We start from the raw sequence: 22,994 nt of genomic DNA, 5'->3' as shown, positions 1-22,994 counted from the left end.
CATTCTGCAATGCCTGGTACAGAGCCAGATTGCAATTAATTGGTCGAGAAACAAATTCATTGTCATACCTAAACAACTGTTGTCCTTTGCAATCTGATCGATTGATGCAGTTGATGGCAGCACAGGATGGCATTTTGTCGTTGTTCAGGTCGATCACACATTCACCAGTCCAGATGTATGGGGAAAAAGGAATGTGTCATGTTTGTGCATCTTTTCAAATTTGATTCGGCTGTCAATCAAGCACCCCTCCCCCACACTGTACAAAACTGTCATACACAGTACTGTACAGTGACAGAAGTGCAGGATTTTTTGAGAGGTAAGCTATGCTTTTCATCTTTAATTCGATCGATTTTCGATATCATTATCATTTATATAAACATCTGTATCAGCACAAACTATGCAATGGATAAAATATGTAATAAATAATCTTTCAGTGTCTTTTAAACGAATATTGGAGCCAGTGTAATATGGAGCCAAAAGAAGAACAGTCCAGTAAGAGAGCAACAATCTGTGATTAAAGCATTAAACTTTTTTATTTGGTCAATTTGTTTATAAATCTTCCATATGGGTCTAACACAAGAAAACGATCCTTTGTTCCACAGAGAAAACCGTGTGGATAATTGGAGACAGCTACGTCCGGAGAGCGGAGGGAAGAGCCAGGGAGACAGTGGGCTCCAACCTCGGCCTGGACAAAGCCCGTGTACTCTGGTTTGGGTCGGGTGGCCTGAGGTGGCACAGTCCGCGCGCCATGTTTATGGTCTGCTTGAGGGGCAGGGCGGCCCCCGATGTCCTGGTCGTCACTTGCGGCAGCAACGATCTGGGGAAGGCCAAGGGAGTCCAACTGGTGGGGGACATGAAGAGGGAAGGTCCCTCTTCATGAGGGACCTCCACCACAATTTTCCAGCGATGACCGTGGTCTGGTCTGAGATTGTGGAGAGGCGCCGGTGGAGATGCGCCAAACCGGCCAGAATAAACAAGGCCAGGAAGTGGGTGAACAGTGTGGTAAAGTCTTTTGTAAAAGAGTTGGGTGGGTTTTCTGTGTGCCACCCTCACATCAAATTTAACAGCCCTGGTCTGTTTTTGCGTGATGGAGTTCATTTTTCCACTCCGGGAAATGATATTTTTTTTAAAAACATTTTTGAAGCCCTTAAAACCCATTATCAGGTAGGGTAAAACATTTAAAATGGGTCAGGAGTTTTTTTTGTTTGTTTCCTTTTTTTTCCCTTTTTTTTTTTTGAGCAAGCAGTTTTCCTAACCTGATAGTGGGTTTTATTGTTTTTTTCTAAATATATTTAAGCACACGAATAGACCAGGGAAAGTGAGGGTGGCCTTTTTTTTTTTTACTTGTTGCTTTTTGGTTGCCTTTTTTTCATCACACTGTTCACCCACTCTATCACAAGTCTGTTGTTTTCGTTTTGTTATGTTATGTTCGTTATATTGTAAATAGTTCATGTTCAGTAAAATCATATAATTACTTTGAAAAGTGTTGAACTGTTTCATTATAAAGCCTTGCATAGGAACACCAAATTATGTTAAATACACCACACAACGGAAATTTGTAATTATAAGAATGATAATGGTTTGTGAAAAAATGAAATGAAAAAAAGTTTTTTCTTTTTTTTTTAAAATTCAGTAGCATGTGGCGAAGTATAGGTTCTGACATCTCACTACAGGAGAAAACAGTGTTTTAGGGTCGACTATAAAAAGATATCAGGCTAGGAATAACACTTAATGTCCAGGAGCTCCTTCCATGACTCAGGTAATATCCAAACTATATCACGTAGCTGTAAAAGAAACAGAGAAAATGCAAAGTTAATTAGGCCTAAAATTGGGACTGCACAACGCTTAATAACGAAAGACTTGCCTGTTTGAATGTGCCAATATAGCCTATAAAACGATAAGAACTTTAAACTTAATCTGACAAGAAGTCGTAGGCTATATCACATACGGGATCATTAATAGACAAAACAGATTTACCTACCGGCATTTGGTTGATAAATATGACAGCTTGTATTATTGTGGGGAATCCCATATTTTTTTATTTTAGATTAACCTTAAAAAAAATGACTTGTTTTATCCTTACTTTAAAAAAAAATAAAACAACACAAATTAACCACGTATAGTCTATAACCATGACTTTGAGAACATCATCGGTTGGTGTGCCCTCTAAATCCATCACTTGATTGTGTAGATTTGTCATTACCGGTCAAACTCATCCACAAGCACTCATGAGCGCGCAGCGCTTGTCCAGAACGCGATTTGCTCGTTCTCATTGCCCCAGGGCATGATGGGAGGCCCCAGAGCATCATGGGGGGTGACTCAACTGTGCATGCTCTATGGGCCCCATAACGCAGAAGTAAACCCGGAAGTCAGAAACTTTTTCGGCGTATGCGCCAGGCGAGCAACTCCGTTGAAATCAACGGCCGCCATTTTCCAGTCCGGTATCCAGTTATATAATACATCCATGAGGGAGACCCGCTCCTTATGTAGATATAAACAGCTCATTCTAAGGTAATGAAAACACAATGACTCTTATTTTCAGGGGATTATACACTAATTAAAACATACTTATGAATATTATATTCTACTTCTACTACATATTACACACTGTACCTTTAAAGAACACATTCTGGGAAAGTTATACGCAATTAAATTGGGTACACACTTAACAAACAAGTTTATTGCTACTACATTGCATAAAATATTTAAAGTGAGGGAGTGAATTACATATTTGGGTAGAACAGACCTATGAGTTGATTAATCACAAGACTACCACTCTAATATGTAGCAAAATTAATAAATTAAACATATATTCCAACTATTATATCAATATACTACTACTCCTGTTAGCTCATTTAATCACTTAATCAAAGGAGTTTCCCTCATTATTTCAATTTATATTTTCAATGAAGTGTTATTATTTTTTGGCCTCTTGCATTAAGTGTGACTTTTACCATTAGGTCATGCAACGCTACAATATACTGAAAGCCTTGCAGTTGATCCTATACCCTGCGATTGAAAGCTGTACAGCTGAGGTATTGAATTAAGTTATGTTTGTCCCCGCTGTGTGAATTAAAGCTGCATGACAAATAACCATATGCAAATTGAAACCTAGTCTGCCAGATGGTTGACACACAAAGTAGAGAACGACATTTAAAAAGTCCTGCTTTACTTCTACACTAATGCAAATTGTACAGACCTTTCAACAACTTTCTAAATCAGCATTAGCTTTTATTCTCCTGTAAAATGACTACATGCACGAACATCATGTCACATCTGCTGTGTCCCCTGCTTAGCACTGTCCGTTGTGGAGGAGTGTCTGCAGTGAGCTGGGTTCAGTTGAAGGCTGGGTTGCGGACTCCAGACAGGCTGCTGACAGGAGTGCTCTTGCCTTTGAGGAGTGTGAGGGAGAAGATGAAGAAGCAAATGCTCATGACACCCAGGATGATCACACCTGAGATGAGCGCGCTTGTCACTGTGTTCATCTGGAAGACTGGAGCTTTCAGATGGGCTAGAGCAGCACAAACACAAAGAAACAATCAAATCTGATCTTATTTCTACCAACTGTTCAGTACAAATCCCCAATGCAGAAACAAGTAATGGTAATGCACTGAGCATTTCTCAGTCCAGTTTACTTGATGGTTTGATGTTTGTTGACATTTCCAGTTCAACTACTGTGGTGTTTGATAGCAGAAAATGTTTCAGCCATCTAAAACAGCAAGAATCAAACTATCAACAATTGAGGTTAAGGAGAATCCAGAGATACCGATTTCTTCACTGACATTAGAGTCAAAAAGACCAGAATATAACAAAGCCACAAGATATGCTGCATTTGGAGCATAGATATAAGTCCTGCTTTTTTTCTCAACTGAAAAACCACTCCCTCTGCTCATATGCAATCAACTGCTTTTGCTATCTCAAACCTGTGTGAAGGCAGTAGTTTGTCTGGGAGTTTTTAAGAGATACTGCACACTTAAACATTTCTTTTTGATTAAAACTAAATTTTATGACTGTACTCTGTTGAAGCACATCAATACTGGTATTAATATTGACATTTCAGAACGTAATTTATAAAAATCTGCCTTTTTATATGTTTTAAATTATCCTCAACCTATAAGTCAGTCGAAAGCTGAGCGGCAGCTTCGATTCACTGTGTCTGGTGTATCGACTCCCAAGGCATGGGCTTAGTACAATGAAGAGGATTGCCACCATGTCTGTGAAGAGGAGGACCCAAGTTCCTTCTTCAAGGAGGACGACGTCTCGGCACCCCACAGCTACCCCTGGGACGAACCGCCCAGCCTTTTTCCTCACCTCCTCCTCCACATGATGGTGACCCTGCTACCTCTAAAGCTGCCTACAAGCCATTGTCATGTTGCCTTCAAGATGGCAGCCCTATTTGTCTACATGTGGTGTGAGTAGGCCTCTCCACCGAGCAAGATAGCTTGGCAATAGCTAACGAACCATATTCCACTGTTGAGGGCTGGGAATTTGACAAAGAAGTGCCCCTAATCTCGGAATAAGGTAAGGGCCTGCCTCATCCCCGTCATCTCCCTGTGGGATGGCCAAGGTCAGCCTTTGCTCCCATCCGAGAGGATCGACGGCCAGCCTTTATAACTACTGTGATGCCAATGCTGCCCAGGAGATGGCATTGGCTAAAAAAATTGCCTTTTTGGTGGGGTCTCTGGGCTGCCTCACCCACCAGAGGACTAAGGTATCAGCAGCAGATATCACAGAGGTCCAGACAGCGGCGACCACTCTTCTTTGGATGTTCCAGGCCATTGCCACCAACAGCAACCACAGCATGTGTGCCCCTCAGATCAGACACAGACATCCTTGGCTGGGCCTGTCCTCTCTGAAGGAAAGAGAACAGTGCATCCTTCTAAATGCTCCTCTCATCGCTGACTCACTCTTTAGCCTGACCATCCAGGTGATGATTGAGTGGTTTGAGACAACACAGGAGTTTGAGCAGCTGGGGTCCCCAGCAGCATACCACTTGTCAACAGAAGCAGCAGCAACACCCTTTGCAAAGCTATCAATATGGCTGCCCAATGTAGAGGTCTGGTAATTAAGGGTGTCACGATTTCGGTTTTAAATCGAAATCGATCAAAATTAATTCACAATCTCGAACTTCGAATTAAAAAATAGAATCGTCGATGCTGCCACGCCCCCATGTCACGTCCGGTCGGCTTGCCAAGGGGAAAAAAACACAGACGTGTTGAAGTGCTGCGAGTCAACCTCCACTAACTTAGCTACTAGCTAAGCCAGTAGCTATTAGCTACAGCCTGTCAAACGATAGCATGGTGTTACACCATTCCTGTTCGTCGCCTTTATTCACAGCCAAACTGCAGCCTATATTGTACACTTTATTGCTGTCGCTATTACTGCTACTCCTTTCGCTTCTCCTTCCTCTCCCATTCATTCACTGTCCGCACGTACGCACGCTCCCTCTCTCGCTCGCCCACTCACACCTTACGCACCTTGTATATGTTCAACTGTTCGGGAATAGTTTGTTAAGACACTTAATTGTTCAGAGAAGACTATGGACATGGCTGTTTATTTTTTTGTTTGTTTTGTTGTGAACTTGAATGTCATCTTCTGTGAAAAAGACTGCAGTTACAAAAGAGAAACTAGATGGCAGGTTATTTTGTTTAAGTTTCCAATTGACTGAAGATATAAGTTATTGTTACATTATGTTGTTAAAAAATGTTTTAAATGTGACAATGTAGTGTGGTACATTGTGAACAAAGGTCAGATATTATATTGCATAAAAGTCTAGTCTAAAAATGGCATAGCAACCTGTGCTTTAAAAAACATAAATGTAAAAATTGAGAATCGAATCGAACCGTAACCTTAGAATCGAAAATTGAATCAAATCGAGGATTTGGAGAATCATGACACCCCTACTGGTAATAGAGCCTAGCCAGTGAGCCATCTTGGGCCTGCCCAGCTGTTCCTGCTTTATCGCCATAATACCAGGTCTGTTCACATCAGCAATACCACTAACCTTATTATATTAATAAAGGGCATACCTTTTACATGGCACCCCAGAGAGTTTTTCCAGCACTACACACTCTGATACATAGGTTGGCTTAGGTATTTGCACTGTTAGTCATGAGAGGGGGGTGAAACTGGGTACGTGCTATCCCTGCCAGCCTTGTGGGTCGAGGGAAGGCCAGCCCCCTCCTTTTAGCAGCCTAATTCAGTCCTCACTCTCTATCCCCACAGAGAGGCTGGCCTTAGAGAAAGAAAAAGCCAAGCTTCTCCAAAAGGGACACATATCAGCACTTACCCACTCAGAAACTTGATGGGGAGAAGAGCTTGGACAGGTTCTTCTCCCTTGCAGGCACACACTGGACCTGCATGTCCTGACCGATCACATTGCGCATTTTCACATGCTGACGGTCACAACTTCTAGAGTGCAACCAGTCAGACAACTGGATGACATCCATAGACCTGAGAGATGTAAACTTCCACGCGCCACAGGAAGTACTGTGGTTGGGGGGACAGAGCTAGCAATCCTTCCACCTCTCTGGCCCCACAAGCATTCTCCAAATGTTTGGAGGTGGAGGTGGAGGTGGCGGTGGAGGTGGCGCTGCTCTGGGAAAGATGTGTGAGGATCCTGACCTATATAGACAGATAGCTGATTCTCACCATGTCTAGGCAGGAGGTGAAAGCCTACACAGTGCTAGGCATCCAGTATATCAAACAGTTGGGCTTTGCTATCAACCCCAACAAGTGTGCCCTGCAGCCAAGCCAATGTCCTCTTGTCCCACACCATGACTGCACAACTGTCAAAGGAGAAGGGGATGCTCCTTCGATTATGGCTGATCAGGCATGTGAGGTCTGCAGTGTCGGTACCAGTGAGGTACCTGCTGGAGCACATGAAAGTGCAGAACACTTCGCCCTGCAACTGGGGGAAAAGCTTGTCATGGTTATGTGTCCCCCTGTCTGTTGCCACAACGTAGCTTACCTCAACAAGACTGATGCGAGGCCAGGGGTCTCAATCTGTGTTCATGCCAACAATAGATTATCCTGGATTTCCTGCATGGCCTGTTCGATAGTAATCATGCTTCATCCACTTTGGGGGCATTTTCAGTGGTGATTATGGACTTCCAAATGTTGCTGACAGGAGTAAAACATTTCTTTTCTCAGGTGCAGAGGCAGAGCCTTGTAAAGGTATACCAATAGCATAGCCAATTAGCGGGCTATGCATGTTCTTACAGAACTGGAGTTACATCTAGGTAGCTATGATTTATGTAGCAAAATAATACATTGAAGTGCAATTGGAAAAGGCAGGGAGAAGGGCACTTAATGTAAACCCTGCCATGAATCAATCATCACAGGATAATAAGACATACTAGAGAGAAGAAGCGTAAATGAGGCATTTTCCTTTAATTTGAAGGCTTTGACTTATTTAAGTGGCTCCTTTTCATATCACTGAAATGTAATACCACATTTAAAGTGTCATTCCACACTACAGACAGAATATGAAGGCTTACCCAGCTGAGAGTTGTTGGTTGGTGTTTCATCTGTGAAAAAAAGGAAAGGGCATTTAAGACTTACAGCAATAGATTGTATTCAGTACAGTACAGGTAACTTGTCTGTTGTCAATTTCTTCTACAGTACATGAGTCAACAGGATGCTTTCAGGTGCTCACTGACTATAGGTAACTCAGATACATATGTTTTCACAATCAGTCAACATCCCAGTGTCGAACCATGAGTTTGACACACTCAAGCATCTTTTAACGTGGGGGGCAACCCCCATTCCAAAGGACCGCCATTCCGACGGTCCGCCATTCCGACCGGGTTAGGTTTAGGGTTAGGGTTAGGGTTTCAGGTTCGGAATGGTGCCCTTTTTTCAAAAATAATTAAGGGCCGGCATTCCGAAACATGAAAGTGAACGTTCGGAATGGTGGCCCTTCGGAATGCCGCCCTGGAACCTTTTAACATATAGTACATAATCTGGAATTTATTGCATATTTACTCATCTTGTGGAACCGCTAGAAATCAGAAGTATTATATATGTTAAGGAACAGGTTCCTTAGTTAATGTGCTGTTTGTATAACTTCAGGACAAGAACCCCTTGGTTAGTGGAAAACAGACACTGAGGAAGAGGTATAACAGGATGAGTGTTGTGAAACTGTACCACTCCGAGTGATGATAGGCCCGGCAGTCAGGACAGCATTCCCAGATGTGCTGCTTGATTCCTTTCCCTCTGAGACATCTCTCTTTTTCCTGCTGCCACAGATCTATGAAAAAGTAGATGTGGAGATAAAGTGGCAGAATGTTATGTCAGATTATAAGCAGTCATCAGCTGCTGGCAGTTAGGCTCCAATATAGCATTGTTTAGAAATGTGGACAGGAAATCAGACGTGGTGTAGTCTGCTGGAATATGAATTGCCATTGCAGTGTACAGTATTTAAAGTAAAAAGCAGCATATTTCCCTCTTTTCTCTGAAATGTAGTGTAAAGAGTATAAGTAAAATGAAAATGTTGCATGACAGACTATTATGTCCATGGTGAATGTTTGAAAGATGAACAGGTGAATCCAAGTGAAGTTTGGAGTCTCCTTGTCACATGCTTCCCTCATGTAGCTTTAGAAGGGTTTAAGAGAGATACTGACAAATTATGTGTGTTATATTTTATCTGAATAGTTATGTGTGAAAATGCCCTTTGTAAGTCTCACTGGCATAAGCATTGGACAGTCGTCTGCTCGACACAGCTTAGTGACACAGTGCAGGAAGACGGTGGACATCTTCTGGTTCTTGTGCTTTACAAAGCGAAATACTTCAAAGGCAAAGCGGCCCATTTGGCTCTTCCCATTTTCAAAGACGGTGGTCTGTGGGTCTTTTTCACAGCTGGCTCAGAGAGGAAAAATTAGAAAGTATTATTAGAAAGGAGAGCAAGAGAAATATCAGAACTGAACAAAATCTTAAATCTGTTTTCATATTTGAGTTACCTAAAAAAAAGATCATAGCGGAGGTCATCATTAGGGTTTCCAGAGGGCGTGGTGTAACAGTAGTCCATTAGAATGTTCCATCTATGTAACATTAAAGATTAGTAAATCCAGAATTCTGGGTTTTCCACCAAAATGATCTTTGTGTTTTCAACAGATAGAACTATAATGTGACATTGCAACCCTGTCTCCTAGAAATTACATGTGTCTACAACTAATTTGTTTTCCCGATTATGTTTTGATGGGAAATGTAGTTGCTGCCGGCATTATGTTCCCTAACCTAATTTCTGGGAGACAGGGTTGGACATCGGCATCAACTGTGTTAATTTATTGCAGTGACTAAGAAGGTGAGGACAAGGTGGTATGGTAAACAATGAGCCAAACGGCACCCAAAATTTGTATAGTCTATTTGTTAACACCTTCCCTTCAGGCAATGTCCCTCCCCTACCCAACATGAACCCCACAGGGAAGATCGAATGACAACAAGACAAAAGACTTCCCAAAGTCAAATATGAGTCATGTTCAAAACAGAAGGAGATATGTCTGTCTGACTGAAGAAGGTCAAAACTTTTTTCTTTTTTTTCAAGCAATAACAAAGTGTAATTGCCCAGATAAGATCAGAAATGTGAAAAGTATTGCTGCTGGTCATGGAATCCCTGAAGACATCACAGAATTTAAAGACATTTGTTACAGACGGAGTACATTAGATCAGTTCTCTGGAGAGGTAAGACAAACTTAGCAGAATGTATTACCAACAACTTTAACACATCAATTACATTTGATGGTGATTTTAAGCCCAAATGGGGAGGAAAGCAGGCCATTAGTAGCTAGAGAAACAGCATTCATAAACCATAATATGAAACAGGAATTTCATGTTTCATGTAATGTTTCATTAAGGTTTTTTCAAACATTGCAAAGAACAGCAATTTATTGTACCATGTGATTGTCATGCATATTCACTATTCACTATGTCAGAATTCATGAGGTTAGATAGAAAAAATGTCCAAGATAAAAGGCAAGTTCAGACTCAAGACCAGGCATTCACGTGGTGCAGTTCTGTCCTCTATGTATCATCAATAGGAGCAGCTGCTCGTAAAACAGTCCTTCTCAGATTAACAAAATGACCATCAACAGCCTAAGCCTTCCGATGAGTACATACAGATCATGCTGATTTCAAAGCTCCCACTCATATGCAGCCAGTTTTTTTATATTTTTGTTTTTAGTTTTAAAAAAAATATTCTTAAAGTCTAATATGAAATATTAAGAATATCTTTTTTTTCTTTTACTGTGATCTGGCATCACCTTAATATAGAAGAAGTCAAAACTCCATAAAACTTGTCGTATGAAGCACAACTTTATTGTCAGACCAAAGTGTTTTGGCTTGTGGGTCATCAGGGATAATAAAGTTGTTCTTTATTATGTTTTTGAAGTTTTGACCACTTCAGAATTTTTTCCTTCTCCATCCATCATTTTACAGATATGTGTTTCTTCTGTACAGTCAGCATACATGTGGGTTCATTACCCTGTATTCATACTAATCACATTATTTCTATTAAAATAATCCAACAATTTGACAGAAGAAGAGTTAAAGTTACAGTATATGGTTACCCACTCTGCCTCTGTTGAGTGCTCCGTATTAAAAACCTGCAGTTTAGTATAAAGTGAATACAGTCTGCTGGTGATTCACTCGTACTGAATGTCAAGATGTTGATTAAGTACCTCCTATCCAGGTTAGAAGCTTTTACAGCTGCAAACACCCGTGTCTTTAGGGTCAGTCCTGCCATGGGGATGGACAGCTGCTGAATGTATGATGAGTCCTGCACATGAACAGAGTATTTAAGCACATTTGTCATATTTCCTTTCATCTTGTCGAGAGCAATTTGTTCTGTTTCACTTGAGTCTACCCACCCATATCATGGTATCTTCCCTGTCTCATACATGTATAATCATTCTCAGAAATCAGTGGAATTAGATAAATAAAAAGTGCAGATTAACTTCACATAGTTGCAGAGCTTCTTATGCTCTTTAATGCATGCTGACTAAGTATGACTTTGGTATGTAGCTTTGTCCACTACAACAGCCTCAGCTCCCAAATGCAGCAAAATAACAGGACTGATGTGAACTTACATTGTAAAGCAGTAGATTCAATGTGCTGATGAAAGTACCATTGCTGTCCTTCACTGAGATCGCAGCTGCTGACCTTAAGTAAAGATAAAACAAAGATCAAAGCCGGAAAGGCAGTTACAATGATATTTGCCTGATGCTGACATTTTGCATCCTTCAAAATCAAATAATTCTGTTTTCATACTTGCTAATGTTAACAATATTAATAAAGAACAACAAACTTGCTGCACATTTAAACCATACCTAAGTTCAATCTCTCACTTTGGTTAATTCAGCTACTGTATATGGTTGGCATACACAATGTTTTTACACAATATTTGAATTACATTGTGAAGTCTAGACGACTATAATCTTAAACTTTGAATTCATGATCAAAAATCTCTATTTTCATACCAAATTTGCTCATTTGAAAAAATAATTGTTTTTTTTCCTCCATCAGATCATCTGCTGCTGGTTTTATATTTTAAGTTTTATATACAGGAGGCAAAATTACTTGAACAATTGTGAAATATGATGACATTAAATAGCCCTGAAAATCTCTGTGTAGCTGAGAATGTCAAAATTTGAATACTGGTTAATTTTTTTTTACCACAATTTGCAGTGATGCTGTCTCTGAATGCAATCTGAATATACTAATAGTGATTTTATACTTCAATATGTTGTCCATTGGTCCATATGTTGTACTTATTAATGGTGGCATTTTGTGCATCCTCTGTATATCAGTTCTCATGATGTGCCTCCATGACTTTTTCCAGTTTAAGACTTTTAAAGCAAAAACAACCAACAATTAGTTTAGCAGCACTTTATAATAACTGTCATTAATAAATTGTAAATTTATGGTTAACTTAACTTTTCAAGTTATTTCAGTGTTAACAAACAATGAAATGCTTTATAAACCATTTATTATAACAATTGTTTAATACTGATGCTAATACTTTGTAAATGGTTTATAAATACTGTGTAGTTCATCCATAAACATTATTTGGATGGTCATTATAAAGATGCAACTGATATTTATAAACCTTTACAATTGCTTAATAAATGTCTGTTACGGTAAATGTTTGTCAATAGTGAAATAACAATTAACGAACATTAAATTAACAATAAATGTGCCATTTATTAATTATGCTTATTATAAAGTGTTACCATTAGTTTTACTCATTTGAATTTATGGCTTTCTGGCGGAAGTGATAATATGAGTGACACTTACGAGGCCAGCTGTGTGTTGTTGACAAGGTATTCCAGTGGGTAACTGCAGCTGAACTTGTACAACAGACCTGGCAGGTAGCTGATGATGGTGGGGGGATCCGGTGTGTCGATATACCCTGATATGTTTCCAATCTGAACCAGTGACAGGTTCCCGTAAGCGTTTGGTCCTTGAGCTGTGGAGACCTGCAGCAAACAACATCAGTGTAGGTAACACTTTTGCTCGCTCGCCAACCCACGACCAATAGCTTAATGTGGACACACAGGACAGGGGTTGATAGCATCAGCCATACATAGCAGACAACTGTACCTCACTAATCCATAACTCAATCCCTCCATAACTGAGAACAGGCCCTTCAGGAACTGTCCCGTTTCATCTGGCTTAACACTCAGCAAAAACATTGGCAAGAGACAGCTCACTCAGTAATGATTCCCTTTAAACCATTCTAAGAAGAGTTTTTTACTCATCATCCTGCCAGGGCCTCTGGGATCCCACAGCAGCCCAAGATAACGTGTGCTGGAGTGCTATTCCCAAGCAAGATAAACAAAACTTGTCAACATGAAAACCTGGATACTGTGAACGAGATAGCTGGCAGCTTTTTTCTAAAAACTGTTGGCCAGTCATTGAAGACTATGAGTCATTTTATGACACCAGGAAGTGTCTTTGATGCATGCCTCATTTCTGAATCACAGCACAAACCTTACAGTTTTAATGATATTTTCTCAGTGATTTAATTACCTTAACAACAACATTTCCTGTTTAAGCAACAAATCCAACTCCATCATGAACAGTGTACAGTGTCAGTGATGCTGACAGTAATGCTGTCAAATCTTTAAAACAATCAGTGATACCACTACTGTTCTTCTTACCACTAGGGAATTGCCGCAAGACTCCAGCGTGGCCAGGCTGATACTAAAGATTACGACAGTGGGAAAGGTGTTGTTATTGATGAATCCCCGGCAGTGAGCATCTCCGTGGCGACCATTGAGGGCCAGGTCAGAGTCGGTGTAGCCAGAAAAGAGGACAGGGCAGAAATTGATCTTGAGGGTGATGGTCTGCACCCCACAGTACACACTGATATCCCTCTCCGCTGCAACAGACATGCACACAAAAACAGGTGTACACGGACATAAAACGAGGCACAAGATATATAGATTACAGTCCAAAACTCCAATGATATAATATTGTAATTATTATATGTAGATATATGTAGATTCTATTAAAAAGATAATGTCATGTAATTGCTATCCAGTAATTCCTTTAAAGAAAGTGTGAATGTGTGTCTTTTTCTTTCAGTCCCTTACCGGGGAAGCGGCTGTGAAAATTGGCGTCACAGTTGTATCCATTGAATTGAGCGCCAACTGATAAGGCCTTACTAAACAGTAAAAGAATCAAAAGCATATGTTCCATTTCAGCACCTGAAACAGAGCAAGAATTTGCACTTAATTTAAGAAATCCATTTTGTGCACTTCAGAAAATATCATCTTCAAAACTGTGGAAAACAGAAAGTGAAATATATCATAAATTAAATTATTTTTGCTGAGAAAAATCCCAGACACTCTGTGCTAATGTGACAAGAGGATTTTCCCAGAACATTTCAGTTATCTTGTCACAGGTTTGACTTCAGAGGAATATCTTTCATATGCCTGCCAAACAGAATCAAAACAGACAAATGTCATATTGAATTATCTTTGAATACCTTCAACTTTGGCATCAAAGTTATTACAAACAGTGCTGGATAATGTGCTGATAACCAGCCATTTCTATCAGCTTATCTCTGTGTGCACACTTCATTGTCCTTTGAAAACCTCTTATCACATAATCGTTGTCAGTCACTGATACAGAGTCTCAGTCTCAGACCAAACAACGAAATTAAAGGAGTAATTGCACCAAGTTTGAAGTTAGCATCTAAAAAGGCAGCGCTTTGCTCTACGTGAACTAGAACAACTCACCCTGATTCCTGGTAGCCAGCGAGTCAGCGGTTCTCCATAAGCTTTGGACAGACGATGGAATGGTCTGCACAGCATCCCTACCTGACAACTAGAAACAGGACTCAGGAGCAGGGGGGGAAAAAAGGGATCCTACACATAAGAGATTCATTATTTGAACATGTCAACAAAAAAGGGCTGTCCAGAGTGAACATGGGAAAGTCCATCAAATCTGAATGTGTTATACAAATCCTTTCACGTTCGCAGAAACATGAGCAGGTTTTGAAGTTTCCCACTCATATCCTTTCGGCCCAATCTGGCTGTGTCACTGCTCACAAATGGTTTGACGCTGCATGAGGTCCAGCGGCAGTGGGGGGGAGAATTATCTTTTCATCGCTCCAGTGGCCCTGGCCTGCTGACTGAGCTGTTCCTTTCTCCCCAGGCCGGTCGGGGAGTGCAGAGCCCACTACGCGGACCCTTGGCCCCGGGAATCCACACTTTTCATGCTTTGTTGAGGCAGCCCTCAGTCAGCACAGCAGCAGGCAATCTGCTTGGTTGGCTGCGAGCTGCTGCCGGCCTTCTACCTGACCCCCAAACTTTGATTCCTGGTAACAGGACACATAAAGAGAGCAAAGAAAAAGAAAGCAAAGTTCATGGAGTTTCAAGGGATTAGCTGGTTCTCACTGTCCCATTTTCCATATGGACAGCAGTATATGTGACCGACTTGCCCCAGTGTGAACCAGACAGCAAACAAACAGGGATCCTGTGAATACTGAAAATGAGATGGAAAGGACATTGCATAGACAGTTTTGAGCACTCTTCTCACTTTAGGTCTAATGAAAAACAAAAAGCACAGACATTTTTTTTCCCTCTACACATCACCAAGATAATTTCACAAAAGCTTCAGTAGAGGTTTGCCTCTGTGGAAGCTTCTCAACAGTCTGTCCTGTATTGCATCATCAGCTAATGAATGATATCTTGTCTCGAAAACAATTTAGAGTATTTGACACTCAATTTTGTATTTTGCCAGGATTCACCAGACTACAGTTAATTGGGTGTAATCAGCCCTTACCTTGACTGTGTCTCACTGGATTAGAAGTATCTCTGGTGTTCATCAGTTCTTCACAGCTTCAGCAGTCACTATGATTTTATTTTAAGTCCATTGTTCAAGGGTGCTTCGGCAAGATTTGTGATCCTCTCGGTCCACCTGTGTCCTTCTGTATAAAAATCTTGTTGAAACTGCCAATGCAAACTCCTCGACAGTAGTGACCCTCTTATATGTAGCTTAAGACATTCAGTCTTGTTTTTTGTCTGATCCCATATTCTTGGGGAGAGCTGTTATAGAACTGAGAGCTGGCGAATGGCAACTGCTTATTTCTAAGGACTTTGCTAATCCAGATAAATTGTAATTACATAATCTCGGCCAAAAACTGGAAATAGTACACCGCTTCACTGCACACTGATAGCCATCTAGAGTGTCCCAGCACCTTGCTTATCCAGAACTCATTTCATCACTCTATATGCCTGATAGTTGGATTCAGTTGGTCTTATCAGTTGGAGAGCATCTTAATCCATAGAACATGGCAACCATAGAGGCTAAAGACATTATTTTGGAACTTTTCATCACTTTGCATGAACAGACAGATTGTCAGATTGACATTGTAAAACCACATCACATCACAACATGCATAGCTTCCTATTAGCCATTTGTGGTGTCCTAATGACCGGCCATGCCATAGAAATCTAAGGATTCACTGAAAGTATACCATCTATTGGCAGAAGCATGAAAATCTTGTATGGTTTCTGAACAACTTGTTGAGTGAGTCAACATCTTGTTTAATCAGTGTTGAGGTTTTACACTAGTCTGAACAAAGGAACTGGCAGCTATCATTTATTTTCCCAGCAATGGATGGATGTATTTTCAGAAGAGAACAAACTGTAATACAAGGGGGTCATCAAGGACTTTGTTGACTAGTATGAGCTCAACCATCTTCACATAAATGCCAGCAAGCCAAAGGAGATGGTGATAGACTTCTACAGGAAAACACCCCAGATTACACCAGCGAACATCCAGGGATTTTACATTGAGAGGGTGAGAACAAGATTCAAGATTTCTTTATTGTCATTCAGCACAGAACAAAAAAAGTAGTGAGCAGAACGAAATTACGTGCATGGCTTTTTTTTAAAAAAACACTGTAGAAAACTGTTAAAACACAGATGTAACAAATGTATAACAGAATGTATAAATATATAAACAGAATGAATAAATAGTACTGGCAGGGTTATTGCAGATATAAAAACGAAAAGAAGTGAACATACAAATACCTGGGTGTTCACCTCAACAATAAACTGGACTGGTCAACAGCAGACATCCTGTATAAAAAGGGCCAAAGTTGTCTTCACTTGCTGAGGAGATTGAGGTCCTTTGGTGTGTGCAGGACACTGTTAAGAACATCTTATGACACTGTGGTGGCATCTGCTATGTTCTGCTCAGTGGTCTGCTAGGGAGCTGGAAGTCCTGAAAAGGACAGAAAAAGACTCAACAAGCTGGTCAAGAGAGCAAGCTCTGTCCTGGACTGTCCTCTAGACTCCATTGAGCAGGTGAGAGAGATGAGGATGTTAGCTAAGATAACGTCAATCATGAGCCCTTTTCACACAGAGATGCCGCATTATCGCCGCAACGGCGGTTCACGAATTCTCCGTCGTTGGTTGTTCACACAGAGCCAAGCAGCTCCAGCGTAACACTGTGGGGGCCTTAGGCAGCTCCTTCAACAGCAGGCTGATAAACCCACAGTGTAAGAAGAAGTGCTACAGCAGGTAATTTATTCCAACGGCTGTAAGGCTCCTTAATACAAAGATCTCATAATGTGACATGCTATTTTCTCCCTTCCCTCTCTCTATCACCATAAACCACCACTTGAACTTCAAGCTTCTTTGCACTACATATCTAACACATACATACAGACATTAGACTCAGCCACAATGGGAAAGTCTAACGAGCTCAGCATTGATCTGAAAGAGCACATTATTGATTTGAACAAGGAAAGTCACTTGGAGCCATTTCAAAACAGTTACAGGTCCCAAGATCAACTGTACAAACAACTGTTTGTAAGTATAAAGTGCATGGCACAGTTGTGTCACTGCCACGATCAGGAAGAAAACACAAACTATCACCTGCTGCTGACAGAAAACTGGTCAGGATGGTCAAGAGTCAACCAAAAACCACCAAAAAACAAGTCTGCAATGAATTAGAAGCTGCTGGAAGACAGGTGTCAGTGTCCACAGTCAGGTGTGTTTTACATCAACATGAGCTGAGAGGCTGTCGTGCAAGAAAGAAGCTCTTGCAAACTTTTGGGATATTTTGACATATTTTCCCAAAAGAATTATTGTAATTTCAGTGAAACTTTTATAGCGTTTATATTTATTGCATATGTAAAAAAAATTCAAAGATGTTATATTACTCCTTCATTGTTTGTAATTTTTTGAAATTAGTTAATTTTCCGTACTTTCCACTTCCTGCAATGTTACATTCAGTGGTTTTATTTCATCTGTAGCTATTTGTACTATGTATTTTTGGTTATCTTTTTAGAAAGAATTAAATAATATTTACTTTAAAGTGAGATAATCTTTTTTATGGTGTGTTTGCTAAATTTTTATTTATTATCTGTCTCAAATTCTGTAATCAGACATTCAATTTTGATCAACTTCTTCTTATCTTCCTTGTCTTTCATTATTTGAAAGGATATGACATCTCCTCTAATGACAGCTTTAAATGTTTCCCATAGAACAGAGTCTGTAACATTGCCTATATCATTTTCAAAGAAGAAGTATGACATTTTTTCTTTAAGATATGTACAAACAAATTGTCATTCAGTAATGAATTATCAAATTGCCAATATATGCTCCTTTGTTGATTTTAAGATTGAAGTCCAATGATGAGGGGGCATGGGCAGATATTATTCTGTTACAATATTAACAGTCTTTACCATTTGCGACAATCTAGAGTTGATGATAAATAGATGGATTCTGGAATATGATTTGTGTACTGCTGAGTAGAAGGACTATTCACTATTTAGTGGGTGTAAAGTTCTCCATGCGTCAACCAAATGAAGAATCTTCAGGTAATTGTTTAACATTGCTTAACAGTGACATGGTTGTATAGCTTTTGTTGGATTCAAGACACAACTATAGTGCCCCCCTTATAATTACCTTTGACAGAGTAGGGTCAGGAATGATGTCTATTATTTTCTAAAAAACATTGGATGTTCATAATTTGGACCATGCAGGTTAAAGGTCCAGTGTGTAGAATGTAGTGGCATTTGGCAGAACAGAATTGGCAGAAATGGAATATAATATTTGTAAGTGTGTTTTAATTAGTGTATAATCGCCCAAAAATAAGACTTGTTGTGATGTCATTACCTTAGAATGAGCTGTTTATATCTACATAAGGAGCAGGTCTCCCTCCATGGAGGTCGCTATGTTGCACCGTCATGTTTCTACAGTAGCCCAGAACGGACAAACCTGGCACTAGTGAGTGTCTTTTTGCGTTTTTAAATTTAGTGGGTGGCTGCCAGAAATGGACCGGTTGGAAGATGAAGAATAAGAAGAGCGAGTCACTACTGTTTCCTGCAAAACAATTTGTATTGTGTTTGTGCTGCTCTAGCCCATCTGAAAGCTCCAGTCTTCCAGATGAACACAGTGAAAAGCGCACTCATCTCAGGCGTGATCATCCTTTTTGTCATGAGCATTTGCTTCTTCATCTTCTCCCTCACACTCCTCAAAGGCAAGAGCACTCCTGTCAGCAGCCTGTCTGGAGTCCGCAACCCAGCCTTCAACTGAACCCAGCTCACTGCAGACACTCCTCCACAACGGACAGTGCTAAGCAGGGGACACAGCAGATGTGACATGATGTTCGTGCATGTAGTCATTTTACAGGAGAATAAAAGCTAATGCTGATTTAGAAAGTTGTTGAAAGGTCTGTACAATTTGCATTAGTGTAGAAGTAAAGCAGGACTTTTTAAATGTCGTTCTCTACTTTGTGTGTCAACCATCTGGCTTCATCTTCATCTAGGTTTCAATTTGCATATGGTTATTTGTCATGCAGCTTTAATTCACACAGCGGGGACAAACATAACTTAATTCAATACCTCAGCTGTACAGCTTTCAATCGCAGGGTATAGGATCAACTGCAAGGCTTTCAGTATATTGTAGCGTTGCATGACCTAATGGTAAAAGTCACACTTAATGCAAGAGGCCAAAAAATAATAACACTTCATTGAAAATATATATTGAAATAATGAGGGAAACTCCTTTGATTAAGTGATTAAATGAGCTAACAGGAGTAGTAGTATATTGATATAATAGTTGGAATATATGTTTAATTTATTAATTTTGCTACATATTAGAGTGGTAGTCTTGCGATTAATCAACTCATAGGTCTGTTCTACCCAAATATGTAATTCACTCCCTCACTTTAAATATTTTATGCAATGTAGTAGCAATAAACTTGTTTGTTAAGTGTTTACCCAATTTAATTGCATATAACTTTCCCAGAATGTGTTCTTTAAAGGTACAGTGTGTAATATGTAGTGGTATCCAGCAGAACAGAATTGGCAGAAGTAGAATATAATATTCATAAGTATGTTTTAATTAGTGTATAATCCCCTGAAAATAAGAGTCATTGTGTTTTCATTACCTTAGAATGAGCTGTTTATATCTACATAAGGAGCGGGTCTCCCTCCATGGAGGTCGCTATGTTGCACCGCCATGTTTCTACAGTAGCCCAGAACGGACAAACCTGGCACTAGTGAGGGCCTTTCGTGTTTTTTAATTTAGTGGTTGGCTGCCGAAATGCACCGGTTGGAAAATGAAGAAGAATAAGAGCGAGTCACTACTGTTTCCTGCCAAACAATTTGTATTGTGAGAATTTTAAACCATTTTTGAAACCACAATCTGATAAAGGATGGCCGATCATATTTATTTTGTAAGAAAATAACAGGAAACGAAAACTCCAAGACACCAAGCGAAATAGGGACAAGCAGCAGAATAAAACAAGAATAAACATTGGAGTTGACTTTCCAAGATGGAAATCTCTGATGATAGACAAATGTTTGCAGACGGGCGCTGAATTGGTACACAACCTAGATAATGTACAATGTATTAGTGGTACATTAGTTTCACTGAAAAGAAATACCGCCACGTATAACGTTAAATATTAGCACACTGTAGCCTCAGTTTGTGCCTCTCAGAGAGCTGTGGTAATGTAGCATTAGCAAGATTTATTTAGATTTATTCCTTGTCTGTTGCAGTGAGACAACACATGGAGTGATAACTAACTAAGACATTTAGGTCTGGGAGTGTGCTGAAGACAGTCAGAGTTTAGTGTGACAGATAAACTGAGGAGAAGTCCGCTCATCACCAAGTTAATAAATTCTGTGAATATTTTCAATGCTCCATAATTTCTTTGAATGATCCTTTTTTTTTTTTTTTTGAGTTACAGCCTATAGTTTTATAGACTAAATAACTAAATACATCTTCACCTCATCACTTGAATTAGTAAAAATACTCAACACTGTTGTGGATGAGACCATATTTATGTAACAGATGTGGATAGGGCATGAAAGGAGACGGCTCACAGACTTGTTTTCCTGCATTTAATTTTGCTCCTGCAGCAGACAGTAATTAACACATTAATTGTCCTCTGGTCTTTTCTGCACCTCAGTTCCTGCAGCAATGCAAGGCAGCACTGTCTGATCAGTCCATTCTCTTTTTTTCCAGTACACATACATTAATTTAACATTACAATGGATTCTCTGTTCAGTGTAGCGTGTATATTACTAGCACAGAGCTATTTCAAGTGACAGGAAAACATTTAACCTCAAACAAATGAAGAAACCATGAGAAACAATATACAAAAGGTGAAAACAGTGACCTCTGGTGGGAAAAATAAGACAGTTCATGGGTGAAGGCGACTAAACAGAGACAACAAAAATCATAACATTTAGCAAAGTGAAGCACATATCTGAATTCACAACCAAGGAGATGATACTTGGAGCTTGGAAAATGGAGAACATTCAACTGGGCAAGAGAATTCTCTTTTTCAATCATGATTATGCGACTGAGATAGTCAAGAAGCGCAGAGAATACAGCAGGATAAAGAAAGCCCTAAAGGAAAAAAGGAATTGCTTTCAAACAGCCTATATGGGTATGCAGATCCACTGGGAAACGGGGACCAAAAAATACACCAGTGCACATGAGGCGCAGCTGATAGGGGAAGCATGCAGCAAATGTAAGCAGGGGATTCAATCTATATGACCCAGTATGACTGTGAATATTCTGAGACTTTAAAAATACCAAGTGCTTTACATTTCGGCTTTGTATTGGTCACTATGCATATGTGAGATGCGGTTTCCTTTTATATCAGACAAGTTGGAGTAGCAGAATGGTAGAGTTTTGTGACTCTCTACATATCCTTTACCCTGGGCCCTCTCCTAACAAGAGGATTAACCCTCAACCCACCAATGGGCTCACAGTTAAGCAGCAAGAGTCTCCTCCCTGTTTGGAGGTTCGTTCATTCTTGTGTTTTATAGTTGCTGTGTTTGTTCAGATTTTGTTCTTGGGGGCTACTAACTCATTAATTTGGAAGTTGTTTGATGGAGTCACATAACTTGAGAATTGCTTCACTAAATGTGTGTGGCCTTAGTAACCCAGTTAAGGGGAGTAGGGTGATAGCAAAAATGAAAAAGGATAAAACACAAGTCATATTTTTGACTTAATTTTTGAGACACACATGTTGAAACAAAAAAATGACTAATTGAAATCGAAAAAGAGGAGTTGCTACTCTGATTTCCAACTCCATTTACTTTGATTTAATTATGGAACAGAGAGACAAAGAGGGCATTTATATAAGTATTAAAGGGAGGAAAGACAACATCCCGGTCACATTAGTTAAAGTATACATCCCTCCAGAAAGCGATAAAAAGTTCTTAAAATCCTTATTTTACGTAATAGTCTCTGAAAGTGAAGGAATTTTAGATTGTGGTGTCGATTGGAAAATGATTCTTAACTACTTTATCAATACAGCTAGTTCAAGTAGATATAAATTCCTTAGATCTGAAGACCTCAATATGTTAATTAAGGAGCCAGGACTGTGTGATGTCTGGAGGAACCGTCATACTCAAGAGAAAGACTATCCTCACTACTCAGCCACCCATTAGGTGCAATCCAGAAAAGATTATTTTCTAATGGTAAATGGACTTGCATTTCTACAGCACTTTTCCAATCATACAAGGTGCCAACTGCTCATCAGGAGCAATTTGAAGTTCAGTATCTCACCTAATGAACACTATAAATAAACATAGGATGAAGGAGTGCTCAATAGGTCCAGCAGAACTATCAGATCACAATGTAGTTTACTCGACTATACATTTAAATAACAGACCAAAGAGCACTTTATGGAGACTAAATATCCGTATTTTAAACAATGAGTCTGCTGTGAAGGAGATTAAGAAACAAATTAGCGAATGTATGAAAGATAATATGGTCAATAGGACCCAACCATAAAAGGGGACACCGTTAAAGCAATAATGAGAGGGAGACTGATTTCAAGAACAGCATACTTAAATGAGAGAGATGAAGTGAAGTGAAATGAACATTCACAAAACAAACATTTTACGAATCAGGCCCAAAAGCAGCAAAAATTTTACGAAGACACCTCAGGGCACAGCAATTTATAAATTCAATACACAAAATCCGAGACCCATTAACTAACAAAATAGC

The 22,994-nt window shown here is 39.8% G+C and overlaps 1 protein-coding gene across 1 annotated transcript; it reads right to left on the bottom strand.

The window, feature by feature from the left end:
- Positions 1-3,335: 3,335 nt before the first annotated feature.
- On the bottom strand, positions 3,336-13,698 carry zpld1a (zona pellucida-like domain containing 1a). Its single transcript, XM_073480006.1, has 10 exons — positions 13,593-13,698; positions 13,158-13,378; positions 12,292-12,473; positions 11,085-11,157; positions 10,677-10,774; positions 8,961-9,041; positions 8,688-8,859; positions 8,149-8,251; positions 7,500-7,529; positions 3,336-3,511 (listed from the first exon to the last, which is right to left on the bottom strand). Exons 1-10 carry the CDS (start codon positions 13,696-13,698, stop codon positions 3,336-3,338), a joined length of 1,242 nt encoding a protein of 413 aa, XP_073336107.1.
- Between the last annotated feature and the right edge of the window lie 9,296 nt (positions 13,699-22,994).

The sequence above is a fragment of the Pagrus major genome, chromosome 13, assembly GCF_040436345.1.
Source record: "Pagrus major chromosome 13, Pma_NU_1.0".
NCBI classification, from domain to species: Eukaryota; Metazoa; Chordata; class Actinopteri; order Spariformes; family Sparidae; genus Pagrus; species Pagrus major.
The sequence above is the reverse complement of the archived record's forward strand: the minus strand, read 5'-3'. Positions and strand labels throughout refer to the sequence as shown.

What these genes read in the sequence shown, in the direction of transcription:
- zpld1a (XM_073480006.1), bottom strand. Translation starts at nt 13,698, where the DNA reads ATGGAACATATGCTTTTGATTCTTTTACTGTTTAGTAAGGCCTTATCA. An exon ending in GCTTCTAACCTGGATAGGAG is followed by an intron (nt 9,042 to 10,676) that starts GTACTTAATCAA and finishes AATGTTACATAG; the next exon opens with ATGGAACATTCTAATGGACT. An exon ending in CGCTATGATCTTTTTTTTAG is followed by an intron (nt 8,860 to 8,960) that starts GTAACTCAAATA and finishes TCTCTGAGCCAG; the next exon opens with CTGTGAAAAAGACCCACAGA.